Here is a 12,325-nt window from a genome sequence, read left to right on the forward strand (position 1 = left end):
TTGGTGTGCCAGGTATTTCTGTATGGTCTTCAATGGTAAGTTGTCAGTGTGGCCTTTCCCTTTTACAAGTTATAAAGGCATGCTCAAAACTCTGAAGACCGACTATTAATTAGCTCTACATATTATCAGCTTTGCACTTAAAAGCTAATTATAGAAAGTTTTGGTAGAACATCTGCACAATATTTTAATATCTTGAATAACTTGTTCTTATACATTTGATTTCACGGTGGGCCACATTCTAGAACAAAAGCAAACTGGTCCATTTATTAATGGCACTGCTAGCTTTAATATAAATTTTAGGAGAATCACCAGATGGGCATATTCTGTACAGGATTACAAGTCAACACAGGTAATATTTCTCTTTAATAACCAATCATGATGGATCAGTAAGATCTATTCTACCTTAATGCACATAACTCTGCTGTCAAGTTACACTGTGCTAGAAAATACAAGATTAGTTGTTTACAATAGCTTAGAGAATGAGAGGGCACCTGTACACTCTTTTATCATAAAATAGATTAGGAACAGTTTCCCATTAGTACTTATACTAGGAATGATATGCCATCAAATTCTGGAAGCTAAAATGAGAGAGTGGTTTAAGAATTCATCTATAAAGTATATTCTCTCATCTTTTTGTCAGCCTGTTTTAAAGAGATCCACGTATTCAGAATGTTGGATCGCAGTTTGGCCCACACACAGTGGTCGTTCAACCCGAAAATCTGAGCAGCAAATTGGGCAGCGCCTTCAGGTGAAAGAACTGTGGAACAGCCAAGACCTGTTAAAAAGGAAGACAATTTTTAATTTTTAAAATATATGATTGTCAATGTATTACCACTAGGATCAACTTTAGTGTGTCAAAAAAAAAACCTGATACGTAATACGGAATATTTAACAATTCATACAGAACATGGGAGTTTCAGATGAATGTGAAGGACAAGGTACCAAAATTCTCTTCAGAACTGAAATCTGTTCCAAATTAGAGAAAGAGCATAAGTTTTTTGAAAGTTAATGTTTACAGCGTATGCTCCTTGTTTGTCTGGACAAGCCTGCACCAGGATTGTGCAAGCAAACCCCAGATGAAGAAGTGAAACGATTTCAAGAGAGAGAAGAAAGCCCAGTTACCTCGTGGGAAAGCACCTCTCGATTTGCTTATTGACCATGGTGATTTGCTTAACAACCAGGGCAAAAAAGGTAAAATCAGGTGTTTAAGATTTAAGATTTAAGATTTATTGAGATTTTTATACCGCCCTTCTCCCAAAGGGACTCAGGGCGGTTCACAGGGCATAAATATAAACAACAGTACAAACATTAAAAGATAATTAAATTAATGCCCAAGTTAAAACCAGAATAATAAAACAAACCTATAAAAAACCCAAGTACCCCCATCAGGCCAGACCCGCTAGTTCGAATAAATGGGTCTTCAACCCGCGACGGAAGGATCGGAGGTCTGATGCCATCCGGAGCTCAACCGGCAGTTGGTTCCATAACGCCGGAGCACCCACAGAGAAGGCCCTCCCCCTGGGGGCCACCAGTCGACATTCCTTGACAGGAGGCACCCTGAGGAGGCCCTCTCTGTGGGCGCGCACAGGGCGGAGGGGAGTCGACGCCGGCAGCAGGTGGTCCTCGAGGTATCGCGGACCCATGCCATGTAGGGACTTAAAGATCATAACCAAAACCTTGAACCTTACCCGGAAGACAACTGGTAACCAATGCAGCTCACGGAGCAAAGGTGTAACATGGGAGTACCGGGAAACTCCCAAGACAACTCTCGCGGCCGCATTCTGTACCAGTTGGAGCCTCCGAGTAGTCTTCAAGGGAAGTCCCATGTAGAGAGCGTTACAGTAGTCTAGGCGAGAGGTCACGAGCGCATGAGTGACCGTACACAAGGCTTCCCGGTCCAGATAGGGCCGCAACTGGCGCACCAGGCGAACCTGGGCAAAAGCCCCCCTAGTCACGGCCACTATGTGATCCTCCAAAGTGAGTCGTGAATCTAGGAGGACTCCCAAGTTGCGAGCCCTATCCACAGGGGGTAAAAGCTCACCCCCCATAGAAAGAGGTGGAACATCCCAGGTGTCTCGGGAAGCCGGAATGTACAGCCACTCAGTCTTGTCAGGGTTGAGTTGAAGTCTGTTCCTCCCCATCCAGACCCGAACCGCCTCCAGGCAACGGGACATCACAGCGAGGGCATCACTGGGGTGGTTTGGGGTCGAAATAAAAAGTTGGGTATCATCAGCATATTGATGATACCCAACTCCAAAACCACGAATGATCTCACCCAGCGGTTTCATATAGATGTTGAACAGGAGAGGCGAGAGGACCGACCCCTGAGGAACTCCACAAGCGAGAGTCCTAGGGGTCGACCTCTGCCCCCCTGCCAACACCGACTGCGAGCGTCCCAGGAGATAGGAGGAGAACCACTGAAAAACCGTGCCTCCCACTCCCAATCCCCTGAGACGCTGCAGCAGGATACCATGGTCGATGGTATCGAAAGCCGCCGAGAGGTCTAATAGGACTAGGACAGAGGAATACCCCCTATCCCGAGCCCTCCAGAGATCATTCACCAGAGCGACCAATGCCGTCTCCGTGCTGTGCCCGGGCCTGAAACCCGATTGGTAAGGGTCCAGATAATCCGCTTCATCCAGGACCAGAGGGAGCTGATGCGCCACCACACTCTCAACAACCTTCGCAAGAAAGCGAAGGTTGGAGACTGGACGAAAGTTGTTCAATACAGCTGGGTCCAAGGCAGGCTTCTTGAGGAGAGGTCTCACCACCGCCTCCTTCAAGATGGTGGGGAAACAACCCTCACTCAAAGAAGCAGATATAACCGCCTGGAGCCAGCCTCGTGTCCTCTCCCTAGCTGCATAAACCAGCCAAGAAGGGCACGGGTCCAATAAACATGTGGTGGAACTCAGCTTCCCCATAATCCTGTCCACTTCATCAGGGGTCACAGAATCAAACTCCTCCCAGATAACATTGACAAGACCAAGACCAAGGAGGGTCGAAGGCCGGAAAAGAAAATATCTGGATCCACACCCAGCTGCACTGCCACTTAGCTGGGTGCCCCAGTAAACAGGTCCCCCCCGCCCTCTCACGGCAAGTTGCAACTCTGTACCTGGGGATGGTCAAAGATATACTCTGGGTAGGCATGCCCCCTAGAGCTCCCACCTCTATGGGGCTGCAGATGTAAAAGTCAGCCACTCTCCCACCATGGCTGATACCCAGGACCGACCAAATCCAAAGGGGAGAGGGGGAGGCAGACAAAGTTATATATTCAGGCAAAAGAGTAGACGGGCCAAAATGGGCGAAATGGTCTAAAAGCGTCACCGCCGTTAGAACGGTCCAAAGGTGGTATAAAGACCGCCTGTTGCTCCATTGAAGCGGTCCAAAGACGCCGTTGCCAACACAAGCGGTCCGAGGCAGCACAGGAAACATCATCGCCGCTAGGGTAACTCTCAGTCGCCCTCTCCGCCGCCAGAACGGCCCGAGGACGATAGCGTCACTAAAAGCAGCCTGATGCAGTCTGGGGTAAGATGGAAGCACCACCGCCGGCGAGAGGGGCCAAGAGCCCGAGAAACATCGCAGCCAGTCACTGGCCTCCACAAGCGGCCCAAATAGGCCAGAAAACACTGATGCCGCCGAAGTGGCCCAAAAACAGGTCCAGTGTTGCCACTCGGGCCAGGAGGCCCCAGGAATGCCACCGCTTAGTGCTGGTCGCTGAGAACGGCCAGAGCCCACTGCTGCCGTCGTCGTCGTCGCCGGATGCAGGCCATCTCTGCCGTCGAATGCGGCCCCAGGAGACGCCGCTACCAGCGGCAACGCCAACGCCCACGCCGTCGCCGCCATCGCCGCCGCCAAGCCGGACCCGCAGGCGTCTCTCTCGGCAACCAGAGGCAGCCCGAAGATGTTAAGGGCGGCCCGAAACGGCTCGGGGAAGCAAGAAACGCCTCCACCGAGCGCAGCCCGAGAAACTGCCGCCGCCAGCGCCGAGGCCGCCGCCCACGCCGCCGCCGCCATCACTGCCGCCCCAAATGAACCCACAAGCGTCCTCCTCAACCTCCTCGCCGACCAGGAACAGCCTGAGAACAGCAAGCAGCCCAGCTGGTCCGGCACAGCAGGGAACAATAGGGAACGCCGGAGGCGGCCACAAACAGCTGAGAGGCGGTCCGGAGAAGGCAAGCGGCAAGCGGCAAGCAGCAAGCGGCAGAAGGCAAACAAAGGCAAACAGATGAAAGAGCTCGCAGGTTACCAACTGTTCTCTGCCCGTTTTCATCAGCCACTAGCTGCCTCGTCCCCCCAATCCACATCCCAGGCAGCCCGAAGGCTCCTGAGGGGCTCCAAAGGGACGCCTCATAGCTGGGACTCACGGAGCTCACGGAGCTCGAACAAGCACGTCCGCCATGCTGACCGGAAGTGTTGGTGAGTTATCTTTTACCTTTAATGCAAAAGTTTTTGTTGGGTGGTAAAGAGAAAAAACTAAAAATAAGCAGTCTACTCATAATGCTGACAAACGTAAGCACAGCCCAGGAAAATATGAAGTTAAATATCTACAGTAAATGGTGTATCCATTTTATTCAATGGGTGGGGTGGGGTGGAGGGGTTAGGGTTAGGTAACCCAGTACTGCAAATCTTTTTAAATCCTGCCTTTGAGCATAATCTTCCGTATGTATATTGTAGGAATAGTAAATTTAGAATCAAAGCATTCGTTCATTCAGTCTAACTTTATTATTTTGAACAGAACGACAGCTGATAGTAAGATTATGTCTTTACTTTCAAATATGTACTATCTCCCCCCCAAAATAATTTGTTCAAAGTGTTAAATGATAAACCTTACCAGTAGGCATTCTCAGAGATGACCATATATCCTGGGCACCCCAATCAGCTGAGAGAGGAGGACAATTGACAACTGGATAGGCAGTGTTTCCGGACAACACAGGTCCCAAGCCATTGCTTCTCCCAGCCACTGCAACGAACACTGTGGGAATCCCATCCCCTAATGACAAACAAACATGTTATCAGTGTGATACAAATATGCATACCTAAACAGATAATATATTATTTATCATTTTTAAAAAAAAACACAGGAATTGAGATTGCCATTGAACTTAAAACAATAGTTCACTAAAATAAAATAATTTAGACAAATTTGGGTTAGGTACCTTCATATTCAGCTTTGATCCTCAGTGTTTCATCTGGCCCTTTGTGAGCAGAGGTCACTCGTAATTCACAAGGCACCCCATAACTGCCACATGCCTTTTTAATTTTTTCACAGTGACCAAGATCTGAAGTTGAACCCATGAGGACAACCACTCTGCCTTGACTTTGTGGTTTCAGTAACAGCTAACAGAAAAGAAGATCAAAGGACAATTTAAAAGGACTGAAAATGATGATATGGATTATCCGTATCTCTTTCTCAGAGATGGTATAAATACCTCCACTCTTTCAGCCACCCATTCAAAATTTCTTTTCACCATTTGCAGCGCTTCAGGTGTCACTTCCTTGAGGTCACGGTAAGACTAAAAGCACACACAAAAGAAAAAAAAAATTACACATAAAATGCACAAGATTCACTTACTTCATACCTACTTAAACTGCCAATATTATAATCAACTGACAAGTCCATATACATATTTATAATCTGGTTTTGACACAGAAGTCCAATGCATGTAAGGATCAAAAATGTGATTTATGAGTTGTTGATGATGACTCCCCAGTTCTTTTTTTTTAAACTTCCAAAGTTTTACTTATCACTCAGAGGCAAGGCCGTATGCTTACCTAGCTCTCCAATATCAAATCAGATAAAAGTAATAATTTATGTTAACTGCTGTAACGACCAGTTAACACATATTAATATGCCTTTACATCAAATAATAGGCCCAGACTCAACAGCATATTTGAAGGGTGCTTTTCATAGCTCATAATGGGTAAACAATATTTTGGAATATGAATTTTGTATTCACTCATTTCCTCTTACATAGGTATTAATAGCTATTATCTAAAATATCCATTATTATTGCCAAAAGTGTAATTAGAAACGCCTAATATTTTATATATTTCTTTCACTAATTTAACTGAAATGTAATTAGGGATTTTATTTTTGGACACTTAAAATGTCTATCATAAATCAAATAAAATTAGCAGAAAGATAGAGATCTAACAGTTTTCTAATTTTAACTGTAGAATTTGGCTTTCCTCCATTTTTTCCCCCATCTTCTGTTTCACGTGAAGAAACGTACATACAGTAGGAAGCCAAGAACAGAAGCAACACAAGTTACATACACCTTGTAAAACTGCAATACTGGCTTATTTTCAGAATCTGCACTGAAAAACAGAATTACCTGTTTGTCCTTTTGTTGTTTTCTATCTCCAGATGGCCACAGCCTCCAAGAATCATTATCAATGACATCAGCAAGAACAATTTCTTTTGTGGCTACATTAACCCCAAACTCAACCTAAAAATGGAGAACAAAACACACGAAAGAAAAGATTAGTTGAATTCAATTAATTTCATTCCTTACTTTAAAAAAAACAACCAAGATCTAAAATATAAATGTATATCTACCTTCAAATCTACCAGCGTACAATTCTGGGGTTGCCATGCTTTTTCAAGTATTTCAAAAATGGCTCGGGTTGACTGTGCCATGATATCTACTTCCGTTTTTCCAATTTCAAGTCCGGCAAGCTTAAACTTAACTTCAATGAGTTGCTCTTCAGACCACTGTGGATCATTTGCTGCATCATCCTGCAATAAAAAGGGGGATTTTGTTGGAATAAGAACATCAAGATGTTTTTGCTTTGACAACAATGTGGAGAGGCAGCTTTGCTTCTTTTAACTTCTTTAACTTGTGTGTTACTTTTAGAGTTAGAATTAGTTGATGCTGGGTGGGGGGGGGGGAGGAAGAATGTCTCTCAAGTCTTGTTTTGAAATAAGAGAAGATAAGAATTTGGCAGGGTTGTTAAACAGGATGGAAAGCTTACAATTCAAACTAATTGGAGAATGTGATTTATGACGGTTAATTAGAGGGAGGAACTGTGCTTTGATATTGTACACCGCCCTGAGTCCTTCGGGAGAAGGGCGGTATAAAAATTTAATAAATGAATAAATAAATAAATAAATAAATATTGTGTGCTCAGGGGAGAGGAATCCAGATTTCGGCTTGACCATGTGCCTGCCAAAGCTATGCTCTTTTGATTAAAGACTCCTTAAGGCAGGGGTGTCAAACTCAGTTTCACTGAGGGCCCATCAGCATTGCGGTTGCCCTCAGGGGGCCGGGTGGGTATGGCCAGGGTGGGCGTGGCCTACTGGGTGGGCGTGGCTAGAGTGCATATGGCCTACTGGGTGGGCGTGGCCAGCTCTACATCGCTCGTATCAAGGGTGCCTATGGGGGCCTGGGCAGGAGTGGGACAGATCTGAGGGTCTCTGGCAGGAGGAGGGTCTCTGGGCCAGGGCCAAGGCAGTGGGGGCCGTTCCCTCACTGTTTCCAGGATGGCTTCGCGGGCCACATGAAACCACTTTGCGGGCCGGATCCGGCCCCCGGGCCTTGTGTTTGACATGTCTGCCTTAAGGTAAACAATGCCTCGAGGTTCTTTGAAGAATTGCATCTGTCGGAACCATGACAGATATCGTCATTCGTGATGAAGTTTAATTTCTTCATTCCAAACAGAAGCAAGCGACAGTTTTCATTGCACATATAGTTGAGGGTGTAAGTGATTGTTTTGGGTGGATGGGCCTTTCTGATAATTTTTTTCTTCCTTCCTGCTTTTATATAACACCAGTAGACATCACAAGAATGCCATCGTAATCTGAGAATTATTTGCAGAATGTTATAATGATGTGTGATGCTACTTGCTCTCTTGTGACCTCCCCGTGACAGACAGCTGGACTAGAAAGAGATCATTCCTGCTAGGTCTCAAGTCAGAATGCATTCAGACTTGAGAAGTAAGTTGCCTATCCAGGTTTTCACCAAACACAAACATTTTTGAAGCTAACAAACATTTCTGAAGTTATCGCAGGCAATTCTAGACCAGAGGTTCTGTTGCTAAATAAGGCGGCTAAACGAGTCACACCCAATATTGCCCTTTTTGCCACAACTGCTAAGCAAATCACTGGAGCTGTTAACTGATCCAGGCAGATGTTAAGTGAATCGACTTTCCTCACTGACTTTGATACTCAGAATCTGACTAGAGGTTGCAAATGCCCTTTACGTGACCCCGGGAGACTGCAACCATAGTAACTCCATGCCAGTTGCCAAGCTCCCAAATTTGGGTATCCTGTGATGGTCATAAGCACAAGGACCAGTTACAAGTCCTTTGTCATGGTTCCGACTAATGAAACACTTCAAAGAACCTTCAGGCACAGTTTATCCTAAAAAGTCTTTAATTGTGAAAACAAAGGTCAGTGCAGCATGGTTGAATGCCAAGATCTGAATTCCCCTCCCTTCAGCACCTAATATCTGGCACAATTCCCTCCTCCAATTAGCAGTCATAAATCACTTTCTCCAATCAGTTTGAAGGCCAAAGCTTCCCTTCTGTTTCTTACCTTATTAAAAACAAGGGGGGGGGAACATTCTCCCTCCTCCCCCCAACTTCATTTAATTCTAAGAGCAAAACAATTTTAAAGGAAAAGGCTGCCTCTCATATTGTCAAAGCAAAAACATCCAATGTTTGCAGCATTGACATCCTTTTTTTCCAGTGGTGGTGTAACTTGGAACAGTTGCTAAAGGAAAGTTTGTAAGTTGAGGATTCCTTGTACACAAAAACCATTTCCTAGTTGACATGGCACCTATGGCTAGCATCTTGGGCATGAGCACATTTTAACAAAATATGTTTATATATATACTTCTGCGAGTCCCTTGGGCTGCAAGGCGACCAAACCGGTCAGTCCTAGATGACATCAACCCTGACTGCTCTTTGGAAGGCCAGATCCTGAAGTTGAAACTCAAATACTTTGGCCACCTAATGAGAATGAAGGACTCACTGGAGAAGAGCCTCATGCTGGGAAAGGTGGAGGGCAAGAGAAGAAGGGGACGACAGAGAATGAGGTGGCTGGATGGAGTCACTGAAGCAGTAGGCATGAGCTTAAAGGGACTCCAGAAGATGGTAGAGGACAGGAAGGCCTGGAGGAACGTCGTCCATGGGGCTGCGATGGGTCGGACACGACTTCGCAGCTAACAACAACTAAATTGCAAAATTCTATCAGTACTGAGCAACAGTATTTGGGGGGGAGAGGAATTATTTTTGGAAGGCTTGGATCAGGAGGTTTGAACTGAAGCACATAATTAGCCTGAGGTTCAAGCTTACAAAAATTTGGTAATTTGTTAAATTATACAAAACCGTCATCTCCATTACAGCCAATCATGTTTGTGCTACCTACCTTATAAAACATCTCAATTTTAGGTGGATAAAACTTGTAGCCCTCTTCAACACCAGGATTTCTCTTCAGAAAAGAACCAGTAGCGATTCTTCTACAAACCCATTCAATCGGAATCATTTCGCAATGAGCAGCTATAAAGGCTGTGTCGTTGTGTTTTCTCACAAAAGCGGTTTTGATACCTGTAAAGATCAAAATGGTCATCTGGATCTTAGTTGGTAATATGCAAAATATCCAACCTACCGTCTAAAACAGAAATATACAAGTAAAGAATTTTTCTGCCAAAATCAATAAAAACGTAGAGATGGGAATTTCCAGCAGACTGCTTTTTATCTTCATCCAGATCAGAAAAAACTATCACTGCTTTTTATGAAAACCCCAAGCATGATCTTTCACCTACATCTAAGCAATCCATTAGTTTCAAACTCCCAGAATAGGAATTGCTTTTACAAGTAGTCCTCGACTTATGACCAGTTGAGCCCAAAATATCTGCTGTTAAATGAATCTTGCCAGTTTTCCTGCCATAGTTGGTAAGTGAATCATCATAGTTGGTAAGTTAGTAACACGGTTGTTAATTGAATCTGCCTTCCCCATTGATTTTGCTTGTCAATAGGTTGAAAAAGGTGATCACATGATCTTGGGACATAGCAACGATCAGGAGGCAGTGGCCAAGCATCTGAATTTTGATCACATGATCACGAAGAGGCTACAATGGTCATGTGTGTGAAAAACGGTCATAAGTCACTTCTTTCAGTGCCGTTGTAACTTTGAATGGTCACTAAATGAACTGCTGTAAGTCAAGGACTACCTGCATTATATCAGACTGGGAAGATTTTATAAACCAAGAGTGGGGGGTGACTAAAACGTAAAAAAATTATATCCCCTTAGATTTAGAGACGTAGTAGAACATAACTTAATTTTTTTTAAAAAAACTTCCATAAAAACTAAGAGCATGATTTCTTGAACTTAAAAGCTATTAACAAAAACTTTTCTAACTTTATGAGGGCTTAGGAAGGAAAAAGTGGGATGGCACAGCTAGTCTTGGATTTAGAAAAGGTTAAAATCAGTCCTAGGTAACAATGTGACTTTAACCAATAATTATAAACATTAATATTAATCAACTTGCCAAGAACAGTGTAGACAATTTCTAGATGTCCAACTGGGGGAAACCTCACTTTTTCTATGTTTTAAATGATCTATAGCCTATTATATTTTTCAATTTTCCTCCTCCATATGATATTGTCGGTTGTTTTATCTGTTTTTATTATTTTTTATGTGTTACTGCTTGAGTTCATGCTTTGTGGAAATCCATTATTTGCTCATTCACTACCAAACATGCAGGTGGCAGCAACTTGCCTAAGCTCCCAAATTAAGCAGAGTCAGCCTTGGTTGGCATTTGGCTGGGAGTCAAAGAACCACAGGACTACAGATTAAACTACAAAGTAATGGCAAATCATGTCCATTCTGATCCAACAAAACAATTTTAATAGCTCCATGAAATCATCAGCAAGCACAGCTGAAACTTCATTTTTTTAAGGAATTGCAGTCCTGTTACCAAAACTGAGTTAGTATACAAAAAAGAGACTGATTTGATATGAGTGGATACCCAAAATCAGTGGGCACAGATTTCCCCCCCTCTTTTTTGTGCTAAATGCACCCTACATTTTTAATGAGGCAGGAAGGCACTAGTAAGCTAAAGGTTTGCCACAGATTATTATAAAGCAAATATTTCAACACTCCATGGCGGGGGGGGGGGGGGGAGAAGGTTGGAACACAGGAAAGGACTCCATCGTGTTAATTTTTAATCCTTAAACTTAACTCAAGGCAACATTTCTTCATAACATACTAATGTGAGGCAAGGCTTGGAAGTACAACTCAATAAACTGATGCAAATCTGTTTTTGGTAATCAATAGCCTGCAAGATGTATTTTTGATATGCAATTTTTGACACTGCAAGGGTTATAATTTCAAGCAAATGGTAAGCCTTCGTGGCTGAGGGGGTAAGCATTCTAACAGCTCACCCTTGAGGGTTTTAATCCAAGTTATTAAAACGTGCAATGTAAATAGGAAAAAAAAACCCATAGCATAGATCAGGGGTAGGCAACCTTGGCTCTTTTATGACTCATGGACTTCAACTCCCAGAATTCCTGAGCCAGCCATGCTGAGGGGAAAGGGAGAGGTTTCCAAGTTGAGCCATGCTGGCTCAGGAATTCTGGGAGTTGGTCCACGAGTCATAAAAGAGCCAAGGTTGCCTACCCCTGGCATAGATCATAACAAATCATACGTGATTTCAAGTCCTGGGTTAGCCATGAAAGCCAGCTGGGTGACCTTGGGCTGGTCTCTCTCTCTCTCTCATATGAATGAATGAATGCACTCGTAGGGAAATGCATACATAAAATTATTAGGTGGTGTTAAACCACTTTTTCAAAGTTTCTACAACAGAAACATAACCAGGTCTTGTTTTCAGGATGGTTACAGAATTAGCATGAGCTTCATGGCTATGAATGTCCTCTAAGTGATGTCAAAGAGGGGCTATTAATTTAAAGCTGCAAGCTGACTTCTCAGCCCTACCCAGCTTCTCCAACTAGCCAGATAATTCAGTCACGTAACGATCCCAAAAGTCAGAAGGGCTTTTTCTTTAGCCAGATTCAATGCCCTTCCAACAAGCCATTACAGAAGGAAGATGCAAAAAAATCCTCTTCAAATAGACTGTGTCCAAGCAATGGTGGAATAATTGCTCTCTTATCCTCTCTATGCAGTAGCAAGCCAAGGATTATTATTTCCACTTTTACTAAGTATCCTAGTCATTCCAATTTGTTTTATGTCAAAATATTGTTATCTGGTCTAGGACTATAAATTTAGGACTAAAATATAGTCACAGGATCTCTAATTATAATAAAGCCAAGAAAAATTAGCAAGTTTCCTATATAGCGGGCATGTCAAACTCGCAACGTCACA

At 43.8% G+C, this 12,325-nt stretch overlaps 1 protein-coding gene across 5 annotated transcripts in view; it reads right to left on the reverse strand.

Annotated features, from left to right (window-relative positions):
• Positions 1 to 177: 177 nt before the first annotated feature.
• Positions 178 to 12,325, reverse strand: part of PAICS (phosphoribosylaminoimidazole carboxylase and phosphoribosylaminoimidazolesuccinocarboxamide synthase) — a gene marked incomplete at its 5' end in the record, with an annotated part of 64,978 nt that continues 52,830 nt past the window's right edge. For 2 of the 5 annotated variants that reach the window (XM_081333194.1, XM_081333195.1), the window contains 7 exons: positions 198 to 775; positions 4,832 to 4,990; positions 5,157 to 5,337; positions 5,430 to 5,513; positions 6,336 to 6,449; positions 6,560 to 6,739; positions 9,371 to 9,549. In XM_081333194.1, coding sequence (XP_081189320.1) covers positions 609 to 775; positions 4,832 to 4,990; positions 5,157 to 5,337; positions 5,430 to 5,513; positions 6,336 to 6,449; positions 6,560 to 6,739; positions 9,371 to 9,549 — 1,064 coding nt within the window. In that variant the 3' untranslated portion in view covers positions 198 to 608. Of the gene's footprint in view, positions 776 to 4,831; positions 4,991 to 5,156; positions 5,338 to 5,429; positions 5,514 to 6,335; positions 6,450 to 6,559; positions 6,740 to 9,370; positions 9,550 to 12,325 lie in introns of all 5 variants that reach the window. The other 3 variants (XM_081333193.1, XM_081333196.1, XM_081333197.1) reach the window with 3 other exon arrangements.

Source organism: Vipera berus (assembly GCF_964194415.1).
Source record: "Vipera berus genome assembly, chromosome: 7".
NCBI lineage: Eukaryota > Metazoa > Chordata > Lepidosauria > Squamata > Viperidae > Vipera > Vipera berus.